The sequence below is a fragment of the Chionomys nivalis genome, chromosome 2, assembly GCF_950005125.1.
Source record: "Chionomys nivalis chromosome 2, mChiNiv1.1, whole genome shotgun sequence".
In the NCBI taxonomy this organism is placed as follows: Eukaryota; Metazoa; Chordata; class Mammalia; order Rodentia; family Cricetidae; genus Chionomys; species Chionomys nivalis.
Window position 1 is genome coordinate 36,054,274 of NC_080087.1, and position 25,333 is coordinate 36,079,606.

Genomic DNA, 25,333 nt, shown 5'->3' on the forward strand with positions numbered 1-25,333 from the left:
ACTGCTAAGTGACGGTTCCCAGTAGGCAACGGAGGGGATTCATGGTCAGTCCCTCAGAAGGGGTTCATGGCCAACTGCTGGAGGGCTTCACAACCAGCCATTGGGGTGTTCATGACCAGCTGTTGGGGGGGGTTCATGGCCAACTGCTCAAGGGGGTTTATTGGCAGCTACTAAGGGGGGTTCATGGATAGCCCCTCTCACAGGGTTCATGGCTGGCTTCTGGGAAGGGGTTCACAGCCAGTAGCTAGCAGATTTGTATATTTAGATGAACTTGCTCTCTTCCTCATTGTGATGAAAACTCTAGTGGCAGGGGATTAGTTATTTTGAAGATGTCACTTAGCCTGTCTTTGAATTTTCTGTTCTGTGGTTACTTGTGTATGAAGTTGACTGATTTGAATCCATGAAACAGTCGGTTATGATGTGACAGTGTGCTTGCTTCCTTAGTGCAAAGACAGGAAGCAGTTAAACTGCAGTGACCCTGATCATGACTTTGGGACACCAACAAGGACCCAGTGATTTCCAGAAGAAAAAAAAGGAAAAGCAACAGGGGAAGCAGTACATTTATTAAGAGGCATGAAAATGCAGGAACTCATAAAGTATTACATTATGAATTAATGTAGTATCATTTACCCAGTGGAAAAAATAGCCAAAAATCCATGAGCAAACTGTATTGTATAAGTGAGATGATTACACATTTGATCTCTAATCATTTCCTTCCCCCATCATCTATTAGTAGCAGCAATTTTTAAATGATGACTGAAAAAGCTGTTACAAATAAACATCACATGGGGAGAAACATTTTAAGAATGCTCTTTTGAAAATGAACCAGTGCAAACTATCCAAACTGTGAAGACCGCCGTGAGACTCGGGGCTCATCTTCACAGAAGGAGAAAAACACTGAACATTTGCTAACTAAGAAATGAAAATGCAAACTACATTTTCATCAGTGAAAAATAATACATGTGGATATTATAAAAAAAAAACATTCTTAACCAGCAACTGCAATGATTACATTTACAAATGTTCATTCAAGTACTGATACTCAATAAGCATTCAAACTGTCATCGAACGTGATGTGAGACTGGACAAGCCAGGACAACGCTAGTAAGAAAAGGGCCATATCAACAGAGGCAGGCGACCCTTAGAATACTGTTGTTGGTTTCATTTTGGTTTTGACTATACAGGATCTTTCATAGTCAACGTTTTTTTGTTTTTTATCTGCGAGGACCCATGGAACATCTCACAACAGCTAATTAAGAAGTTATTTCTATAAAATGAGTCAACAACACCCAAACAAACATTCAAAAACTCAACTTTAGCTGATGATGATGATAAGGCAAAAATATGTTTTCTTTGGCAAGAAGTTGTTAATTCCTTACCAAATGTTAGTTCGTGGGCCGGGTAGACACTGTAAGAACACTTTGGTTATTTACCAAAGGGCTATCTATGGACTGGGCTGAGAGTCAGAAACTTTCCACCGCCGGAACCGCAGCAGAGAGCTACAGCAAAGTCATGCTGGAATCAGCATCGCTTGTGTGATTACCGTCATTAAGAACTCTTCCTTCAAAAAGCTCCTTCCTAATCATGGCCTGAGTCTCAGGCTTTAGCAAAAGTTCCTTGATCTGTTTCACTTTGGACTTCAGCTCCATCCTTTCTCGCTGCAAAGCTTCATTAATTAAGTCCTGGATCCCAACTGGCTTCTTGCCTACAGGGAAAAGATTATATAACACATTTAAAGTACAAATATCAATGAAATACGTTAAATATGGCACACTGAGTTATCAAAATAAGGCTGAAAAAACCTTTAAAATGTTACCCACGTTTCATAGAAAAGGTTGCATTTTGCCAAAAATATATAATTTACGTGAAACTTAATTTACTGTAAATAAAGATCACGGCATGGTAACAACACACTGGGGACAAACGTAAAACATTGTGAACTCAGTACACTCATGATCGTCTCAACAGCGACAAACTGAACTCAGTACTGGACAGCTGTGTGCAAGTTTTGGCCTCAGATGAAGTAGTCAAATGTTCTAAGCGATGTAAACAAACGGCAGTATTCCAGCGGTGGCCAGTCCTCTCCCTCAGCCTGGCACGCCTTCCCAAAGTGCCCACTCTCCCTTGTGCACGCTTGATGATACATGAACTTGGGATTGCTCTTCTGTGAATTAATTTCTTCTGCCGGCCCCAGCGCCCCATTCTCTTCTGTTGTGTCGCAGCAACGCCAACACATCAATCATAGACGAGTTAGGCCATCTCCGGGGCTTGAACAAGACACTTAGATAGCACATCGTAAGTCAGTCTGCGTCCTAGCAGAGGGGCAGGGACGCTTTTCACAGAGCAGTGGGCACAGGTTCCACTCTCACTTCCTGTTATTATCACTGCCTTTGCCATTCTGATTGGCCTCTTCAGCTTTGGTGGAGTTCCCCTCCCCCAGCTGCTTTTTGTTCTGCGTTTCTTCCAAATACTGCTGGACAGCCTTGAGCACGGCGTTCTCCACCAGCCTTTTACTGAGCCTGACCAGTTCAGCATCCTCAGGCTCCCCTCGGTCCTTCTCACCTACATTCCACAAGAGAAGAGAGGTCACTGAGCTCATATTGCCATAGCAACGAGGCCACTGGGGCCCAGCTAGTTCAGCTAGTTAAAAGAGCAAGTGTCCTTCACTCTGGCAAATGGGATCTATAAATCCAACAAGAGTGGGTTGCCTTTTCCTATGACATTTGTCCAAGTATGAGCCTGCCTATTGCTGAAGACAGTCCATTAGGCATGCCCTTGCCTGTGGCCTTCCCATTTCTACAAGGCTTTTCATGCTCCTCTCTCGCCCAAGGCTAATTAATGGCTGCCATTCAGCTACTTCTGGCCCACACCTGAGGTCTCAGGCACATGAATTCACCAAGAAGATCCGGATCTGCTGCTCCCTCGCCACTTCTAATTACCAGGGAATCAAGAGTCCCCTCTTATCTCATGACTTAGGATCACTCATTCTCAAATACTTGGCATGGAGATTGGCTGTCGATAAGCTCCCAGCACTCACACCAAGGCAAATGCAGTAACCAGTGCCAGTAGCCGTGGTTTAAAATAGGACTGCAAGACCAGCATTCTGTGTTTAGAATCTCATTGCTCTCACTGTAACTCAAGAGGCAGGAAATTCTCCCAAAAAGAGTTAAGACCCTTATGGTAACTTCCTAGATGTCACCGTCTTCTGATCATTCTGGCATCCCGCTAATGATGATCCAGGTGTAAGTAAATACTCACTTTACTGTTGTGTAAAAGAGTTACTTCTCCCAAGTCCTCTTGCTATACATCACCCTGCCACCTAACCAAATCCTCTCGTTATTGGGGAAAGGCAAAGGAGCTTTCGCTAAGAGCACTCCCTCCCTCCATTGATGTAGGTTGGAAAGCAGATGGATGGTGTTGGAAAAGTCATCACACTGCCCACAGTAAGACAAGCTCAGTGTGGGACAATCACCCAAGGGCTCATGACCACAAAGCCAGTGCTACACCTGCATGCTGGGTTCTGGGACAGGAGGATACCATGAGTGTAAGCAGGAAGACAGATGTTATTTTCCATCCTCATATATAACAGGGCTTGGAGAACAAAAGAAGAGGTGCCAAAGGTAAAGCCTGGCCCCAGACGGACTTCAGAGTCCTGTCATTTGTCTACAACATGCATGAGGGACTACTGAATATCCACTCACAATGCCTAGGGACAGACATCGCAAAGGAAAGCAAGGATGGGTTAGGATCAACCTAGAGAAATGCCTTAGCAACTGCTTCCCCCTCAAATCTGGCAATATAGCAACAAAGAACAGAAGTTTAAGCACATGTACAATGCAAAACATGATCAGAATTGAGTTAGCTTTGATTTGGTGATAATTTCAGAGGATCTACTAAACCAGATACATCATGATATTGTGAAAAGAAGAAAGCAATCGTTAACTAATTAGTAATACAACTTTTGGCAAAAGTTCAGATTTTACTAGTAAGATCACAAGGAAATGCTGCCTAATATTTAAATTATTTGCTCTCAATCTTAAAGCGCAGCATTTACTGTGCAGATGATATTTCTATACGCATTACATGCAACTATTTGTATAGCGGCTCTTCAAATTTAAAACGGAAAATGAGATGCAAATGAAGAGATGCTATTTAAGTGCCTGTCAAAGCCCTGGAAAGGACTTTCGAAATCTCTCACCCACACCAGTGACTGTACTTTTGTGGACCATTCCAGAACCCTTGTCAGCTTTCTCACTGATAAGATAACAAGATTGGATTTAATTAATCAATAACTCATTCTCCAAAATCCCTCTCAGGTCTAATATTATGGAACTTGTTATTTCTGTCAGTGAAGTGTCTCTGTGGCTTTAAATGTTCAGATTATTTGAAATACCCTGAGTTTGTGGTACAGACTTGTATTCCCATACTCAGGACAAAAGTTCAAGGCTAGCATGGTTTACAGAGGAGACCCTGCCTCAACACCTTTCCTGAAGAAAGAAGTTTGAAATATAAAAAGTCTTTCCATAGAATGCTAATTTCCCTTCTGGCTGTCTTATTTTTGGTCATGCTGTTACTATTATCCAAGTCAATCAAACTTAAGACATGATTATCTCTGGCTTTCCTGCCCTTCATGAGCACACTTAATTGCAGAACACTGTCAATATGTGCTTCACAATCTCTCCTGCCTACAAGGCACCTGACAAAATGCCTCTAGATTAACTTTTCTAAAACTTCCCTTTCAGACTGGGGGTGGTGGCACACACTTTTTATCCCAGTGCTTAGGAGGCAGAGGCAGGAGGATCTCGGTGAATTTGAGGCCAGCCTGATCTACATATCGAGCTCCAGGTCAGTCAGGGCTACACAGTGAGACCCTGTCTCAAAAAACAAAAACAAAAACAAAAAAAGAAAAAAGAAAGAAGTTAATTTGTTAATGAAAAATAAGATAAAATGTCCCTTTCAGTCTCCATTTACCAGGGAAACAAGCTAGCATTTGAAGATTTCCCAAAATTTGCCTAAACAGCTGCTATTGCCTCAGTTCTGTGATCGAATTCCAACACCCGTAGAAGCTTCCAGATCATTTCCTATTACCAGACTACCCTACCCTCTTCCTTCTAATTAAAATTTTACTTACTCCATGAAATGTTCCTTGCCTTGCTAGCTGGATGGCAAACTGCTTCTAGACTCCAGGGACTCTGTGTATGCAGTGCATCGCCATTTGGCTATTTGGTCATTTATTCAACAAATATGCCTAAAGTTCCTACCAAATGCCTATGAAATACAGCCTACATTTTCTCAGCCTATAGAAATACAACAGAGAACAAAACAAAATGAGATCCTATTGACTTTCTTTTTAATTCTTTTATAAATTATGGGCATTCTTTATGAATTCATTCACAAAGCGATAGTCTGATGCCCGGGAAGATGGTCCAGTAAGGAACATGCCTGCATGCAAGAAAGAGACTTGAGTTTGGATGGTAGGCACCCACATAAAAAACTAGGCACAGTAGTACCCATCTGTAACCCTGGCACTGGGGAAACAGAGGAAGGAGGAGCCTGGAGCTCACTGGCCAACTATTCTACCCATTGGTAAAGTCCAGATTCATGGAGAAACCTTGTCTTCACATAAGGTTGCAGTATGTCCAAGGAAACAGCTGACATCTATCTCTGGCCGCTCATGCATGCATTCACATATGCGTGTACACCTGCATGTACGCATACATCCACCTACATGTACATGTACCCCACACATACACAGGCTTGAGGACAGAAAATATGGTAAGTCTGTTCCCTTCCTCTGTGCTAAACAGATGGCACAGTTTATCCATCACAATAAGAGCTCAATAAATGTTTTTTTTTGGGTTCTGCCTAGTGAATTTTTATTGAAATCCTTGAAAGCAGTAGCAACAGTTTTGAATATTATTATCGTCCTATATAAATAGCACACCACGGCCAGGAATTTACATGGCCAGAAATTTAAATGCAAAATTAAATCTAAACAAGAGCAAAGAATTCCAGAATAATTCAAATATCTATGTAAAAATCTGCATTAGTTTTACATGATGAACTTGATCAATAAAACAAAATATTTCTCCCAATGATGATCAGAAATTAACAATTCACAATAACAAATTATTACATTAGCCAACCCCAAATAAGCAAATTAGCAAATCTTCCAGATCAGACCTGACTCAAGCTTCACATACTTTCTGCAAACCCACTCAGGCTATTAATATTGTCTCACAGCAAACTGGGCATGGTGCACATGACGATAATCTTAGCACTTGGGGAGGGTCAGGCAGGAGGATGAGAAATGCCCATCCTGCGCTACACAGGGAGCTTAGGGCCAGACTGGGATACATGCACCCTGTAAACATTTTTACATATGTATGCACGCATACACATTTGTCCTGGGAAGGCAGAGCTGAATAAGAATGCACTTGTCCAAGAAGCCAGAATCTTCATTCCAGCGAGTACTTACAGCTAATTCAATGTCAGAGACATTTTCAGATTAAACTTATGTTATATTTTTCCTCTGCTTAATACTTGCAGAAGGACAGCAGTCTCTCACCCTAACCTCCCACATACAGGTCACTCCCGGATGCCTCCTTAACAATGGCAGCTCACCACAGGATGGCAACATGCACAACTCTTTTAATTCCAGCAAGATACTTACAACAATATTCCTATTCCTAACAAAAGCATCAAAATCATGATCAAAAATATCCTTTCTTGGTTTACTGACTCTCATACCTACTTAACAGATTAACATTTGCCTTTGATACTGCATTTGTGAAATCTCCCTGACATATGTTTAGTGGTAGTGTTTGAGACATGGAACTCATCAGATAGCCTAGAATGGCTAGAAAAGACAACAATCCCCATCTCAACCTTTGAAATGCAGGAATTACATTACACTAGACCCAGCTACATTATTTCCGAGAAAATCCTAAATAATATAAAAGTAATGAAAAATCTTTTAAAATAACAAAACACCGTCAAAGGTGATGGTTCATGCCAATAATCCCAGCATGTGGGAGACCATCACCAGAGGATAAGCTGAAGTCTAGTCTATATTTTATAGCGAGTTTGGACCGCTCTGGACTAGGAAATGAACGTATCCAAACATATCATTCACTCGAGGAGAGTAAGTCCATTCAATACGGTATGTCCCGAAAGGCACAAAGTTAGGATAATTTCAGCAAACTTTACACGAGTAATTAGGAGTAAGCAAGTCAATAAGAGTGTGGCGCCATTTATTCGTGGACTGCACCCATTGCTTTGGCTCTGTTTATATTTACCTGAGAGCTTTGGTACCAATACAAGCCAGTGAAAAGGGTTATTTTTTTGTGACCATAAAAAGAAAATAGCTCCTCAGGGGCAGGAAGAAAATTTTAGAACTTCTAGGATAATTTAAAGTGAGTCTTCATGTAGCTCCATTGATCTTAACATGCTAGCTGAGCTGACCCAACAAAAGCTGGGTTGATGTCAAATGAAAGGCTCTAGAGATTGCCACTGCCTACTGACAACATCTAAGTGCCTATTTGTACTGACAGGAATAAATCAATAGAAAGCGATTTGATTTTTTTAAAAAGCAGAAAATAAACCATACGAATCGAAGAGGGAGAGAGTGAAATGGAGGATGAAGGGAGGGGGAAACACACACACACACACTCAGCCACACAGTGAGGAGACATCAAAATGGGAGCAGTCGCACTGAGAACACTAGCAGTTGTCACTACACACCAAGCATCAAAAGCCTTATTTAAGAGAGCAAATTTCCTCTGACCCCCTACAGCAGCTCTGTGGCTGTCACCATGTCACAAAAGGAACATATTGTACTATACCATAAGCCCTATAGATACTGTTTGCATTATCAAGACAAAACACAAAAGAAAAGCTGAGAGGTTTATGAGTGCTCAAAGGCATACATACAAAGGGAAGCTGGTAGGAAGTCTGGGCTCTATCACACCATACCATGCTGAAAACCTACAAAAGAATGCATGGAAAGACGTGCAGCAAGAGAAGAAGACAAGGTTCCCCAGGAAGCAGCACCTGACCTAAGGGGCTCTACAATGTGATTAAAATAATAATAGCAAGAAAGGAAAGTCAGAAAATGGGAAGGAAATCTCTCAACTGAAACGCTGCACCCAGGGAAAAATATAAGTATTAAAAGCCACTGATACTTATGGCAACCATGCCCATAATCCTAGTACTTGGAGGACAGAGACTGGAGGAGCCACGGTTCAAGGTTATCACTGGCTATACAGTAAGTTCAAGACAAGCCTTGGCTACAAGACATATTGTACCAAAATTCAAAATAAACAAAAACAGCACAGAACCAGTTACTGAAACAGCAATGGAGAAAAGGAAGGTGTGGGAGAAGCTGTTACTGAGGCAAGCTTTTCTGGAAAGATTGGGGAGAAACCCAACAGGAAGAGGCTCAGTAGCCGAATGGGCTTTATGCTTCCATAAAGCCTGTATCTCACACTGAACTGAAGTCACCTGTGGCTCGCCAACACTTAGTGTGAAAAGAGTCCCTCCCCTCCACTAGGGAAAACTCCTGAGAGTTGCCAACAAAGGTGAAGTCAGTGAGGCAAGTGTGGGCAAGGTAGGCCTTGGGACACAAGGAGACAAGACTGTGCGAGGAAAATGTGCCAGGTGGCCAACAAGCCTGAGAGTGACCGGGGTGTGTGTGTGTGTGTGTGTGTGTGTGTGTGCCTGTGTGTGTGTAGCCTGTAAGGCGTGACAACAGTTCCCCACACAACTGTTCAGAGCCACTAAGAACCGCAAAGCAGTGGGAAAGCCACCTTTGTGATGCTTCTGAACTCTCACAGATGACCTCGCAGTTCTTCAGTCAGGGCTGATAAAATGGCCAGGCATCGCTGTCCCATGCCAGAATCACAGAACTAGGAAGATCGAGGTTGGAGGGCTAAAAGTTAGGTGATAGTGTGGGTTACACAGGAAGGACTGGGGGCTGAAAAAAAAGGAGGAAATGAAAGAAAAACACAACTTCAGTTGGTCTGAAAGAAGGCTACCTCGACATGTTCCCACTACTTGCATAATTTTACACCTGCTGCTCTAGAATCCTAATCACGTCTGCCTTAGAAGAGGACTTCTGTTCTGAACTGTGGCCATCTTGTCTTGTGTCTACTGAGTTAACGAAGCACTAACTACAGGCCTGTGGGCTACTCACAAAGCTATCACAGCACTCACACCAACCCTACACATTCCCTCCCTACAATGAAATGTGCTAAGACAGGCGAGGCTTCTCTCTCCACATTCTCAACGTTAAACTGATACTGTCCTTAGACCCTTGTCTGTCAAAGAATTTGGCTGTACATCCTAGGAAACCATTCACATAAATGAAGCTGTTCTTGGTCAGCACCCAGGCTTTCCCCACAACACAAGCAAAGCGCTAAACCCCTTAGAGCACAGGTTCATACAGGTACGTTTGATTCCGGATTCTGTAACAGGGTGTATGTGGGAAAGGCATTGTGCTTCAGGTACAAAGAGCATCCAAGGGTAGGGGCCACATGTAGTATGTCCCTCCATTTACCACACCCTTGTCAATTTTAAACTGTAATAGGGAACTGGAAAGCAACTAAACTGAGTATCAACTGTTATCTTCAGAAAAATAAGGAGCAGATGAGGTCTCACAGTCTGAGGGGCTGTGGCAGTTGTCCAGGCAACCACAGCCAAAGCTGTCAATAAGGACAAAGCTAGGAGCCCTTTGGGTTTCTTTTTGGAGGGAGAAGGGACTTCTCATCCACACTTATCAGCCCGCCTGTGCCTGCACTTTGTCCCATTATCCCTGAATTTCAGTATGGAGCCAGATTCCCAAGCCACACATCCTCATAAGAGCTCCCAAGTCACATGACTTAGGATGACTCCTATCACCTAGGCCTTATAGACAATGGTTCATGTAGTCATATCAAAGATGGGAGAAGACAAAGTTGTATTTGTAAGCCAGTCTCCCTAAGGAGTCTCTTGACTTCATTTTCCTAAGAGATGTTTCTGTGTTTCTGTTTTGCAGGCTCTACAAATGACTCAAGCTCACGAATTGAAGGTCAGAGATTTTTAATTTGGGTAAAACCAAGAGTTAACTATAATATCTACCAAAATGATTCAATCAAATATAAACACACACACACACACACACACACAAAACAAATCAAAGGTAAAGGATGGAAGATTCACCACAGCCAGGGACTATGACCAAAAGAAGGCCAGGTAATCCATACCAGACAATGCACATCTCGGAAGAGAGAGAGAGAGAGAGAGAGAGAGAGAGAGAGAGAGAGAGAGAGAGAGAGAGAGAGAGAGAGAGAGAGAGAGAACAATCATGTAACACACAGGAATCAATGCAAGAGGAAATAAAATCCCTAAAGAGGACTGTGTTGTCTGTCTATACTTCTATTCTAGAATACTGAGTAACCCACAAGTAACAGAATTCAATTTCTCATAGCTCTGGAGGGAGTTCCAAAATGAAGGCTCTGGAATTTGCACTTCTGAGGGTCCCCTCCTATGTCCTGACATGGTAAAGAGCAGAAAGGCACACAGGTACCAAGGCCTTCATGAAAGCACCTCATCTCCTGCCACAGCTGAACACCTCACCTCTCTATCCCTCACACTGGCAACACCTGAGCTGGAGGAGCCTCCTCAAACTACAGCACCGACAGACGTGTGGCAAACTGACAGAATTAAGAAGTTAATAAGTCTCTCCTGCAGTTTTAAACTTCAACACCACTCTCAAGAACAGAAATAAACATGAACAAGTTTCATGAAAATACAGATTATGTGAACCACACTAACAAATAAATCCACCTTAATAAAAATTATGAGACCCCACTCCACAACAGAAAAATAAAATTATTTTTAGCGCATAGAAAACTTTTACCAAAGAGAGATCATCTTCTCAGTCATAAGTTGAAAAATGAAGAAATAATGACTACACCCAACCCACAGTCTCAAGTTACAATGGAATCAAATAAGAAATTCATAACAGATATCTCGAGAATCCTTCAATAATGTAGAAGTAAAACAGCGCCCCTCAAAATAACTCAAGAAATGAAGATACTCAAAATAACTCATATGGTCCGAAGATTTTAGCAGGGTTGAGAACTTAGCTCATGGTAGGGTGCTCGCCTAGCAAATGTAAGTTAGGTCTTGGGTTCAATCCTCAGCACTAAGGATAGATATGAGATAGAGATAGATATGAAGAGACTATCTAAAGGGGAGAATGTATGTGAAACCTACCCCAATTTATAACAAAGGTTACACTACTAAGAATTTTGGTAAAAAATGAGAAGACATAGAGATCCACTAAAAGAGCTGCCACATGAAGAACACAGAGAACGAGAGCTATTATTTAACCCAAGGCCAGCTACAGGAAGAATGCTGAGCTAGGTTTGATCCCACGCTCCAAGGACCAGCCTTTAGCTTGGGTGACTCCATAAAAAGTCAGTAACACTAAATGGGGAGCTGGTTTGGGGAACAGAAATCAGTGGAACTGATAAAGCTTGTGTAGATCTTCTTCAGGAACAAAAATCAGTAAGTATGCATTAATATCAGAAATGGGATGGAGCACATTACCATCAACTACACGAATGCTGAGATCAATATTTAAATACTATGAGCAATTTCATCTCAGTGACACCACGAACAAGCATATCCCTGAAAGACACAAACTGCCCCCAGCATTTCAGAGGGGAAAAGAAAACTGATAAGTTGAACGGTCCGCACCTGTGGAAGAAACCATTCTTAAAAATCAGGAAAAGAGACCAGAAAGCTGGCTACACTGCAGAAAGAAGAAACTACCAAACATTTTAGGAAGAAACCGTAGCAATTCAGTTTTGTGCAAACAAACACACACCCGTCCTGATTAGCCAGACCACACTGTGAAAAGCAAACAAAACCTTTACAGACCAATACTCCTTACTATAATTGATTTGCCAGGGCGATCTTACAGATTTCTGCCTATCTTTGAAATGCCTCTTTATTTTCACTGATGCATGTGTCTACCTTCATACAATACCATACCATGTTTGCTGCTGTAATTTCAAAGTAAGTCTCAAAATAAAAGCCAGATCCAAGGCCATTGAAGCCAAGTGATTGTCAACACAGGTGCGGAGGCAATTAAATATACTAGGGTGATCTTAGAAAGCGGTACTAGAATCACTAGATACTCATGCCAAATAAGCAAGCAAACACACCTCTTATCCTGCATTGCAGACCACACATACAAATTAACTCAAGTAGGAGCATAGTTGACTGTAAGGTCTCAAACACAAAGAATGTAGATGAGATTACCCAAGAACTTCTTGGTAGCCATGAGTTTCTTACCTAGGACATCAAAAGTATAGACTACAAAAAAGAAGAAAAAGATACTCCTGACTACATCAAAATATAAAACTTTTATTCCCCTCACAATACAACTAAGAAAATAAAGTAAAATGTAAACCACAGAGTGAGAAAAAATATCTGCAAAGTGAAGCCTTTAAAGAATTTGACCAAAAAGCCAAACAGCAGCTGGGTGGTGGAGGTGCACACCTTTGATCCCAGCACTCAGGAGGAACCTGTGAGTTCAAGGGCCACCTGATCTACAGTGAGTTCTAGGACGGCCAGAACTACACAGACAGACCACTGTCTTGAAAACTCCCCCCAAAAGTAATTTTAAATGGAATAAAAAAGCAAATATAAAAGTTATCCCCAAAAGTTGAAGATGTATGCATGGAGGCTGGATGTGATGTACATGTCTTTAATCCCCACACTTAGGATGCAGAGGCAGGAAGATCTCCGAGTTCAAGGCCAGCCTGGTCTATATCATGAGCTGTATGACAGTCAGAGCTATATAGAGTGACCCTGTCTCAAAAACAAAACAACAACAAAAATGTATGGATGGCTAAGAAGCAGGGCAAAAAGACAGTCAACATCAATAGTCACCAGCAAAAGGTAATTATGGTCACAATAAGATGACGCTACTCACCCACTCAAAGGACTTAGTTAAAGGCACACCCAACATGAAGGATTGCTAAGGCCATGAAGCAAGCAAGCAGCGCTACTATTACTAGTACATGTTAAATAAACACAAAATCCCATTTTTGGGGAGTTTGGGGTAATTCTTATAAAAGTTGACAATCTCTTACCACACTCTCCAGCAATCTCTCTCACCTCTAGCTTGACCTGAAAACAGGTGAGACAAAAGTGTATCCCACTAAATCACTTACACCAGTGTCCGCAGTCACTCTCTTCAAACGTGCCCTAAAGCAGAAACTACCTAACTACCCTTCATCGATGAACTGAGCCACAAGGCTGTGATACTTTCATGCAGTGAAAGACTAGTACAGAGGAGTGGAATGCTGGCACATGCGGCAAAGATCTCTAAAATACATTATGTGAAGAAATCAAACTGAAGAGGTCACATACTATGTGGTTTCACATTTGATATTACAAAAAAAAGGCAGAGCTAGATGGGAAACAGACCAGCGGTTCTCGGGAGCTGGGAGATCAACAGGAAGGAACGGAACCATTTTGGAGGGTGGTGGAGCTGTCTATGCTCTCACTTGCAGTGGTTACTATGAATCTTACATTCACTAAAACAAACAGAACTAAACACGAGCAAGAGCAGATTGACCAAATGTAGAATAGACTTTGCTTTTCACAATGCGATTGGGAACAGCTTCTTCCCAATGATGAGCACCCAGTGTAGCCTCTATGGGGTCAAACAGGGCTCGCTGACCAGCTCTGACATCAGCCTGTGGCTGCCCCTGAGGAGGACTTCCTGACTTCTCACTATTTTAAGACACACCTCAACTGCAAAGTGTGTAACTTCACAGCTGCAGGCCTGCTTCTTGGTTGCTTTCCTTGTGAGTCACAGTTTGCTGTGGTGTTCAATATCAAAATATTTTCTGTAAAATTGACTGGAGTGACTTGTGACTGTAAATGGGAACTAAACTGTTTTTCTTCTTCCCTTCTGTGTATCAGACGTATCAGCTACTGCAATCTGCTCAAGAGAAAACAAAACCGGCTCCCTGTGTGGGAGTGGCAGGTGATCATGATCTGTTGTTGGAATCTGCTTCAAAAGGGAGCAGGACTCTCTGCAGTTGGTCTTCCTCGGGATTCGCTCCGTGTTGTTTGCAGAGTCTACCCATGAGTCCACATTACAAATTACTATCATACAGAAACCACAGAGCTTCCTCCCTGAATATCAGTCCCTGCATTTTTTCCAGTTGGAATGTGGGGGTTTTCAAGGTCCCTGACTGGTCATTAAGAGCACTCTGAGTCACCCAGTGCAACACAGACTAAGATGGACAATTCTGAATAGAAAAAACTAGATAGGTATTATCAATACAAATCGGGGTCCACAGGAGTATCAGGAAAAGGATGAATGCCATTGAAAACATATTTTTAGGACAAAGAAACAGGTCATAAGTATAAATCTTCATGTAATTGTCTCTTGGAGCCTGAAGATGACACTATGCTAGAATCTTAACTACTGCACACATCTATCTGATTAGCCATCTATTTCAAGAGAGCTGAACAGAAGAGCCAGCTTTTGATTTCTTGGTTATTTCTGATAACACACACCTTTCTTTCTAAGCTTGTATTCTAAACTAAGGCTCAGTTGGAGCAGAAACAAAGGGTACTTTCCCATTGCTGAGCGCAATGCTCACCAAGGTCGATCAGGCAAAAAAATGCTGCCAAACAATCTAATCAGGTAACATATGCCATATTCCTCTTTGGCTCTTTATAAGCAATACAGGCACACCCAGGTCAGACGAAATACCAACGGAGGACGATAAGTCACAACACCAATAACAGGGAAAGCTTCCTCTATCCACCTAGAGGGATCCCTGCTTTGCAAAGCAGGGTCAGAAACATTATCCCACTTGGTTTTCACCAGCTTCTCATAAGTGTTAAATAAAGAATGAGACCACAAGTTTACAAAACCTGTGTAGGATTCCACAGTCACAGAAATAGAAATCTGGAGTTCTCTGACTATGAAACTTAGCCCGCCCAGAACACCTACCCCAGGTAGGTAGACTGTGGAACTTTCATCCTAGGACAAAGCAGGTAAATGTGAGAAATGCCAATGACCAGATGATTGACTGGAGAATGGAAAATTAGGTTTCACTCCCAGTACATCATTCTTCACCGTAAATTCTCAGGCCTGCGTATGCATATTTCCTCCTTCCGTTCCTCCCTTCCTTCTTTTGTCCCTCCTTCTGTCTTTGTCTCTTCCCTCCCTCCTCTCTCTACCTTCTCTCCTCCATACTTCCATCTTTCCTTCCAGAAACATCCACTACATACCCTCCCTGTGATGAACAGCTGCATTATGAATACAGAACTGAACCCAATCTAGCCTTACCTGCAGAAAACCTGCAATTCAATAGAAATGCACGACAGTAAAAAAATAAAAGGTCACAGATACTCCGCAGAAAAGAGGAACAATACAGACTGGATACACAAATAAAAACTGGCAGGCTGCGGAGGTGACTCAGCAGGTGAACACAGGCTGCTCATCCAAAGAACCAAGGTTCAATTCCCACCACCTACACGGCAGTTCACAACCATCTGTAGCTCCAACATCAGGGCATCTGACACCCTCCTATACCTCTGTAGATACCAGGCATCCACATGGGGTACCGACACAGATGTAGACAAAACACCTGTACATGTTAAATACACCCAAAAATTTGAAAGACTATAGACAAGGGCTGGGGTGTGGCTTAGCTGGTGGAGCACTTGTCTAATATGCCCAAAGCCCTGGTCATAAACTGCAGGTCCTGGGGCATATCTCTAATCCTAGCTAGCAATTAAGAGGCAGGAGCACTGAGCTCAGTAAGTTCAAGGTCTGGGCTATACAGATATCTCAAATTCCAGGCCAAGTGCCCTATGTTAAAAAATAAATAAAATAAAAAGAAGACTGGTCAAATCAAAGACAAAGTGCTCCACACCTCATGTCCTCATGGAGAAGGAAGGGGATGACACTTGAGTCAATGCTTCTCAGGTAGACCAAGTAGAAGAGCTTGGCAGGACATAACACGGCCTGGCACACCACGAGTGTGGCCTGTGTGGCTAATGGCATCTTGCTCTAGTGCCTGGTGACAAAGGAAGTGAGAAGGAGAATGGCAAGGCTTGGAAGCTTGAGGCCATGCTGAGGAGGGTGTCAGCTTACATTCCCTTACAGAACCAAACTAAACTTTCATATTCTAAAATATACACAAATTTGTAAGGCTTTTCTGCAAGGAATGGTGACTTGCGCCAGCTACTAAGGTATAATATCAATTCTCAGAACACTGCAATGTGTGTAAGTCTGGTTTGGTTCACACAGTCCTCTTACTTAATAAAAAAAAATACTACATTTGCTATTGATTAAGTGATTTCTCTTCATTTGTCTTAATTTTGTTGTAAATAAGTAGTCACCTTCTTGGGAGAGAACTAAACTATCAGGATAACTACAAAGTAGCTGAGAACATCATGAATATTTCACATTTGTATTATGTGTGCTATGGGACAATTCTGTATTCTGTCAATTATGTTTTAAATAAACGCTGATTGGCCAATTGTCAGGCAGGGAAGTATTGGCAGGGCAATGAGAACAGAAGAATACTGAGAAGGAGGAAGCTTTTTCCCCAGTCCTGTCCAGGCACTGAAGAAGCAGGATGTGACCTGCCCCAATAAAAAAGGTACTGAGCCATGTGGCTAACATAGATAAGAATAATGGGTTAATTAACATTACAAAAGTTAATAAGAAGTCTGTGTTAATGGGCCAAGCAGTGTTTTAATTAATACAGTTTCTGTGTGATTATTTTGGGGCTAGCTAGCAGGGCGGCCAGGGTGAAAAGCAGGCCCACATGTTACAGGTGTGTGATTATGTGCGTGCACGCGCATATGGGTTTGTTTCTGTTTTTTAAAGAGTCTCTAGCATATTAGCTGACTTCAAACTTCCTATGTATCTGCAGAAAACCTTGAATTGATCTTTCATACTTTACCTCAGGAGTACTGGGACAGCATGCATGTGCCAATCACATTCAGCTTATACAACACTGGGTATCAACTCCAGAGTTTCATGCATTCTAGGCAAGCATTCTACCAACTGATCTACACCCCGAACCTGAAAATACATATTTAAACAAAAAATGAAATATTTTAAGTTATTCCACTTTATCTGTCTTTAACTCAACCACCTACCTAACCCTAAACTAAATGTCTGGTGGGTAAGAAGAATGGGATTCTGACTGCAAACTTTTCTAGTTTCTCAGGTATAAACACATAAAATAGGTCACATGCCCCTGTTTTGCTTTGATGGCTAGTAAACCCCTTTTAAAATCTGAGCATGAGAAGCAGGGTAAACAAAAGTGTTTGGTCAGCACACTTGCTTGTGAACCCTGGCTAACTGTGGACAAAGTCCACATCTACAAAGCAATAACGATGGGTGAGATAGTTAGCATGAAAGATAAGGTGACCAATCAGCAAAACAAAGTCAAGACAAGCACCATCCTTGGCCACCTTTTCTGAGCATATACAGTAAAAATGAATAAGGAAACACAGCACCACCTTCCTAGAAAAACTGAAGCCTAGTGACCTCTTTATGTGTTTAACATTAGGGGAAAAAAAAAACAATCGAAGACAGTAATATAGGGTGAAGTTTTCTTTTCTCAGTGTCTATGAGTACCAGTTTACTAGAAACTTCTATCAGAAACCTTCCACAGAAAACTAAGCTAGTATGTATGTTTGTTGAACACTGCACAGGTGGTGTGTAAATGGACATGCACATGATCCATCAGCAGTACTTGAGTTCCGTGTACAGAAGAACGGCCACCAGCCAATGACAGAGACAAGCACAGATAGCACCAGGTGGACAAGGGACAGTCACCACTATGCTAGGCTTCCTCTGCAGGCCACAAGCTTGGTTCCCACAGGGAAAGGGGTGTGGGAAACATGGGTAGAAGGAGACCAGAGATGACCCGAACTAATCCTATTGCTCCCCTTCTTGAAGAGTCAGAATCAGGCCTCCCTGCAGCTGCTTAGCAGTGGCTCTCACCCATCTTAATGCTGCAGCCCTTTAATACAATTCCTCATGTTTTGGTGACCCCCAACCATAAAGTTATTTCATTGCTACTTCATAACTGTACTTTGGTTGCTGTTTTGAATCGTAATGTAAATATCCACTTGGCTAAAACCTGCCAAAACTGTAACTCAAATGTGAAATCAGTGTGGCCCTAACACATCACACTTGACCCTGTACCACAATGCTAATCTCTCTTTACAATGAGACTTACAATCATAAAGTATTTTACTGCCTCTTCTCAAGTTATAGAGTCAGAATGTCATACCTGTGTCCCTGTAGAAGTCAGCCTTCCTATGTCTCCCGATTTTTATTTATAAAATACAGATAACAGCAATTCTACAGTCCAGAGCTGTTGTAAAAATTAAGACAATACAAAGCTCTGACCAAAGCAGTTGACTTAACAGTAAGCACTTTCATTTTTTTCCATTGTTTTTAAAGATATTCCGTTCTAATTGTATATATTTGTAAAGGAGCAGGCTATGTGATGAGGGATTCCTCTCTGTATGCTGTCAGTATGTTTTATTATCATTGGTTAATAAAGAAGCTACTTTGGCTTGTGGGCAGAATAGAGCTAGGTGGGAAAACTAAACTGAATGTTGGAAGAAAAAAGATAGAGTCAAGAGAGACACCTGTAGCCACCAAAAGGAGACAGACAGATGCCGGACAGAACTTTACTGGTAGGCCACAGCCACATGGCGATACACAGATTAATAGAAATGGGTTGATTTAAGATGTAAGAATTACTTAATAAGAAGCCTAAGCTATTGGCCAAGCGGTGTAATTAATATAGTTTCTGTGTGATGATTTTGGGTCTGGGCAGCCGTGAAAGAACAAGCAGTCTCCTGACTGTAGGTACACGCGTGTGGGCGTGCAGGTGCCTGTAGTGCCCAGAAGACTGTCAGATCCACAGAAGCTGGAGTACGTATGATTATGAGCTCTCTAGTCTAAATGCTAGGAGCCGAACCTGGGTCCTGCACAAGAGCAGTACTCCCACTTACCCAGCATCCTGAGCATCTCTCCAGCATCACCACCGTTTCTTGAAACAGTGTGGACATGACTGCAAACAAGGAGTTTATATTGCATGTGCAGGTGGTGTAGTGGGAAGTGGAGCTGCCTTCTAGCAAGGTCATATATTGTTCTGTACAGCGTAAACTACACTCTTTTACAATCACATGATGTACCATTTTGATATAGAGAAAAACTACTGTATGTTAATTAAAAGATGTCCAGCAGATATATAAACAGACTACACCAGAAATAGCATGATACAGATGGTCTTGGGTTTCTAGATGCACTAATTGAAATGTGTAGCATTGTAAAACTCAAGTTCCATTTGTATGCAACCCCTCCAAGAACACACCTACTACAGAACGTGTGTCACGCATCTGTGATAGATGTCACAGTCATTCCCTTCTCAGCTTTGCTGCTCTCATCTTCCTGGTAATCATGACAAACCTTCCATCACAGAGCTTCCTTCCAGTCATTCATTCCTTTTTGCTCAAGTCCCAAAAGGGCTGATACAGTTATTAGCTTAAAAACAGCAGAGTTAAGCTAGGAGAAAAATAAAACAGGACCAATGAAAAGCAATTTTAATAAGCAAGTAAAGACCCCAGGTCACAGAGGGATGGATCAGAGAGCCACTGGACTCCCAATGTCCTCAACTTGAGGGGAAAGCAGCAGCATGGTGATTCCCCGTGTCAGGAGCCCAAAGATCCCTCTGGACCAGCCTGCTTATTGCTACACAGACCTTGGGGCCACATCTATTCCACACCCCCCTTCACCTTCCATATCTTCCTTCCACCTTTTCCTCAAGCAAACAAGACTAACGGACCACTCACTCACTTTTCCCTGGTGTCCCAGCTTCCCCCACTTTCCCCGAGGCTCCTGCAGAGCTGTTTAAACTTCACCTAGGTTACCCTGCGGACCCTGGCAGCCCAGCTCAATGGCTCTCCGGGAGCCCGGTACAAAGTAAGAGAGCAGTGGCACACAGGCTATTCAGTGCAGTTACTGATTTCACACGTGGGAAGGAAAAAAACTCATTGTTTCCCGGAGCTGAAGGAAGTCCTACCTCCACAACTGAAGCCAGTACAACAGAAGCTGTTCAAAGCCACTCCCCCCACCACCCAGCAGAAGCTGAGAAGCTGGATCACAAAAGCTGAAAAGAGGGCTGGGGAGGAGCCCATTCTACTGTAAGTGGTTGCCACGCAAGCACAAGGAGCTGAGTTCAACCCCCAGAAGCCACACAAAATACCAAGGCAGTGACACATTTTCATGATCTCAGCACCAGGGAGGCAGAAACAGAGAGGCAGGATCCCTGGGGCTAGCTGGACTGACAGCCTAGCCAAACTGAGTAAGAGCCAGGCCAGGAATTCTGTCTCTAAACAAACAAATAAAAGCCTCCCCTCCCCACACACGTGTGTGCACACATGGACACGAGTATGTGCATGATGAGATAAGGGACGGAGAGGTGGAGGCTGAGAGTGTGCAAGCAGGCTCTCTTGTTTGCACTCAGGAGTCTATGCATCCTCTCACAGATCCTCCCTTTCATTAAGACTCTGTCTTGATATATTGATTCCTGTCACTGCCTCAATACATTTTATTGTCCTTTCTATTTTTACTGTGATCAATCCCCAGATACTTCTCAGAATTCCTCAGACTTTCTGCTGCCTTAGGCCCTGACTTGGGCCTTTGGTTCCCTTTAACTCTGATGATGGGCAAAAACATCTTTTACTTTCAGTGCTGATCTGCACTGGCTGCAGGCCTAAGTCCCCACAACAGGGACTGACAGTGAGTATCCTCAACACAGAATGAAAGACAGCCACTATCCCCTACAAACAGCATAAACAACAATGCAGGACATGTATCTAACTAAATAAGGCATTTAAAAATGATATTCAAAAACTGCTGAAAAATTAGTTTTTAAATAATTTTCTCTCTTTCATGAACACAGGAGAAATACGTAGTGGGAGAAAAGTGACCAGATGAGATGACCAGGGAGGGAGGAATGGAGCAAGAGAGAGTAACAGGGTGAACATGAGCAACATCCACACACATGTATGCAGATGCCATAATTAAACCCAGAATTCAGTATACCAACTAAAAAGTAAACAGTAATCTGGCCATCTTTAGTTTGTTAATTTTATGTAAGCATTTTCCTTAAAAATATTAACTAATTTGAATCATCATATACAATGTCTATTTTGAAATAGACATTTTATAGAGTTAATTTTTTGATCTAAACTATAAATGTGATAGGTTTTAAAAAGCTACATTCTTGTTAAATATGGTTGATACTTTTGTCACCAAAGAAATAAGAACTACATAGCTGGGTAGTGGTGGCGCACATCTTTAATCCCAGCACTTGGGAGGCAGAGGCAGGCGGATCTCTGAGTTAGAGACAAGCCTGGTCTACAAGAGCTAGTTCCAGGACAGGTTCTAAAGTTACAGAGAAACCCTGTCTCAAATAAATAAATAAATAAATAAATAAATAAATAAATAAATAAATAAATAAATAAATAAGAACTACAAATTGGCACAAACTAAAAGTTTATCCTGGAACAATGGAAAATATAGACATTATTAAAACATAGCCAACAACTATTGGTCTCTGAGCTTCAACCCCACCCTCCTCTCTGAGACTGAAGACACAAGGCCTGAGACTGACAAAGTCATCCCTTGGCCAGATGTATCTGCTAGGTTCTCCCAGGAGGATGGATGGAGGTTAAATGGAAACTGTGCTAAGGAGGCAGAACTATCCCTTTGCCATTTGCTCACTGTCCCCGTCCCTGCTGCTCCAACCACCTGCCACTCTTCCTCACTGCTCCCCTCCAGAGGTGGCAACAGGTTCCAGAAGCAGCTGGTTCCAGTCTTCATTTCTTCTCTTTACTCCTGAAGGTGGCCTCTATGATTCCCTGACTGATGTCTTATTCGCATGGGCCCAAATCCCAGCTTTAGTGGCCCCTCTTTCAAGTCCCAGAGGCCCCTTCCTAGGGACAAAAACCCCTCCTCAAAGCTCTCAGCTACACAGGACCCTCCTTCCCACAAGCCCAAGCCCGAGAGTTACTATATCTTTAAGTCAGTCTGGACTTTACACTCATTACTCAAAATCCATTCAACTAGTTTTAATTCTCTCGATTAAAATACCTGGTGTAGCCCCTGTTTTCTTAGCTGTGTCATAACTAATATCTGCTATTCTCTTGAATTTCCCCTCACTCAGTTTTGCATTCATAGATGATTCAAACATGTACGGAAACAAAGGGTACAAAGGCAAAGACAGCTGCAAAGCTAAAGCAGCTACAACTGGATATTTCATGAATAAACTTCCTCATAAATTAATCTATTATAGTCTTTTAACATCAAACTTCATGCAGTTGTACACATTTTAGGTTCTGTGAAAAAAAAACCACGGGTCTAATTTTGCATTAGAAGTTAAGTAGACTATTATATACAGTAGTGAATATATACTACCACTCAGTGAATTCTTAGCTTGGATTTAATATGCCAATTTAAAAAGTATCTCAGAATAAATCTAACATTTCAAAACAACTTCATTACAAAGACAATCACACAGCAGGCAACACACACAGGCTTGCTAGCACCAGGACTTGCTTATAATCACTGAGTTCATAACCCACATTTATAACACAACACAGATTAGATAATGAAGTGCCTACATGATTGCCAAACTGTTATTAGCCTCTATTTTAAAGCAAGTTTGCTGATCTCAAAAACATTAATTGGAACGCAACTCAATAGTCACTAGAAACTAATTTAAAAGTACATACAGTCATAAAAATTCTGGTCTTCTACTTAACATTTGGTGACAAAACAGTTTGGAAATTCTGTCTTTAAAACCTTCTGCCACACAATATATTGTAAGTTATTAATACAAACTCTACTTGGATGTCTCTATTAACAACCATTTACATATTTTTATTGTTTAATATAAAACTTACTGTAAACATAACTAGAATGTTTCTGGACTTAATTTACCATTACCATTTGGCTTTGTTTCACTTATTTGTGTGTTTATGTGTGCGTGTGTGTGGACATGTGTATATGTGTGTGTGTGTGTGTACATACCATAGCACATATGTGGAAGTCAGAGGATAATTTGTAGGAATTAGGTCTCACCTTCTACCATGTAGGATAAAATGAAATCATTAGACTTGGCAGTAAGCATGGGTACTGACTGAGCCATCTCAGCAGTCAACCACCTGCTGTCTAAGGCCATAAGTCTATGGACTTGCTAAAACATCCACCATTCCTAAGTCTGTCTCAAAAGAACCAGAAAGGACATTTCTGCATTTTCAACTTTCACACGCTCTAAGACAGATAATCCTGCCTTCTCTCAATCTAGTCTGGAGCTGGAATCAGCTAGCCTCCTGGGGTCTATTTGCAGCCTCCTCCCCATCCTGGTCTCCCTTAGGATGGATTCCAGTTTGACAGGACTTTAAGGAAGACTTGACACAATAAAGTTAGACATAAAGCATTAGGTTAACAAACCATCCATTTGCCAGTTTATATGCAACCATAAATTATAGCATTCAAAGTTCTGAAAATGCTGACTTTATAGCTAACTTTGACTCTAAATTAAAATGTTTTAAATGCATTTAAAATGCTTAGAAAGTGTGAGTTTTTTATTTTTGCTCTAACTGACATATGTTAGACATACAACTAAAGCTTGATGTCATTCACATGGCAAATGCCAACGACAGCTCTCTGACCACAAAGTCACATGGGGGTGGAGCTATGGGGCAGGAAAGCAAGTGTGGACCATTATATTCCACAGGGTCCTTCTTCCTTCTCCAGCAGCATCACCGTCAACGCCATCATTTAATGTCTGGGGGGATAAAAAAATCCTTACTTCCCTCTATCCCAAGCATCTTGTTCGCATATTACTTCTTCCCTAGTTTTTCATACATGTATCATATGTTTATAAACATCCTTAGCTAAATTAATAAGTTGAGAAACACTACATGGAAACAAAAAATGTTTCAAATATATTTGACTTATAATGAAACTAGCATTTGCACCCCAGTTACTACAGCATTGAAATGCAAGTTAAACTTACTCCTTTTTTCAGGTTTTGTCTCTGACTGTTTCCCAACTGAAAGATTTATTTTAATAGTTCCAAGGTCTGTTAACTTCTAACTCTGACATTATGAATGTTCGTCACGGGGCAATTAATTTCCTAAAATGTGTTTTGCAGAAGCTGTGTTTGCTCATGTCAGGTTGTAAAAGCCACCTATAAGAAAGGCTTAAAGCAACTGCCAATCTCTGTGGCAATTAACCTGCCCTGCCTGGCCTTGGCTGACTTGGTTCTGCAACCTTCCTGGCCTAGGAAGGGCGTGGCATCACCTGCTAGACAGAAAAGACTTGTACTACTGAGAGGACAATAAAATAAAATAAATCCATCAGCTTTCAGCTTTTAAAAGTCGTGTAAGTTTAAAAAGAAACCTCCAACAACAATAACTTTGCATCACTCATCCCCGGGTCCTCCGAACACCCGGTCAGAGCTTTCCAGACAGGGAATGCTCAGGCATGTGAGCTGAAACAGGACACGTTCTGCTGAGCGCCTCTCACAAAAGGCCAGGTCTCACTGCAGCCAAATGCAGAATGGACGTTTATAAGAAGACAGGGAGTGGCCAGGCAGTGGTGGTGCCTGCCTTTAATCCCAGCACTCTGGAGGCAGAGGCAGGTGGATTCTGTCAGCTTGAGGCCCGCCTGTTCTACAGAGTAAGTTCCAGGACAGCCAGGGCTACACAGAGAGACCCTGTCTGGGGGCGGGGAGGGGGAGAGGGAGTAATCACGGAGTTGTCGCTTTTTACTGGGGTTAATGATCTTTCTACCAGAATACACACCGGAGTTTGGCACATAATAAACTTGGTAAATATAACTTCTTGACAACAAAGAGTATGTGTTAATTGTATAATCACAGCTATATTTTAAATCAGCTTAGCAGAACTTGGGAGTCATACCTACTATACACATGGAAAGTCCACTAGAATACATCCAAAGTCTGTGGCTGCGGGTGATAAAAGTTTAATGAACTAAGTTCAACAAAGAATGGGCAAGTATATACTGCTTTATGGAGGGAGTGGAGAAGGTCTCAGACGTGGCCTTTCTTCTTCCGGCTCTATTATCTTTGAGAGTTTGTTTTAAAATGGCTCTCTATGGAATCTTAAGAAAACTGGGTTGACAATGTATGGACCACACCTTTCTCCCAGGGCAGGAAACAAAACATTATGATAGACAGGA

The 25,333-nt window shown here is 41.9% G+C and overlaps 1 protein-coding gene across 6 annotated transcripts in view; it reads right to left on the minus strand.

The window, feature by feature from the left end:
* Positions 1-542: 542 nt before the first annotated feature.
* Akap7 (A-kinase anchoring protein 7) overlaps positions 543-25,333 on the minus strand; it is a 129,349-nt gene continuing 104,558 nt past the window's right edge. For 3 of the 6 annotated variants that reach the window (XM_057763014.1, XM_057763016.1, XM_057763017.1), the window contains one exon: positions 543-1,705. In XM_057763014.1, coding sequence (XP_057618997.1) covers positions 1,500-1,705 — 206 coding nt within the window. In that variant the 3' untranslated portion in view covers positions 543-1,499. Of the gene's footprint in view, positions 2,563-25,333 lie in introns of all 6 variants that reach the window. The other 3 variants (XM_057763015.1, XM_057763019.1, XM_057763018.1) reach the window with 1 other exon arrangement.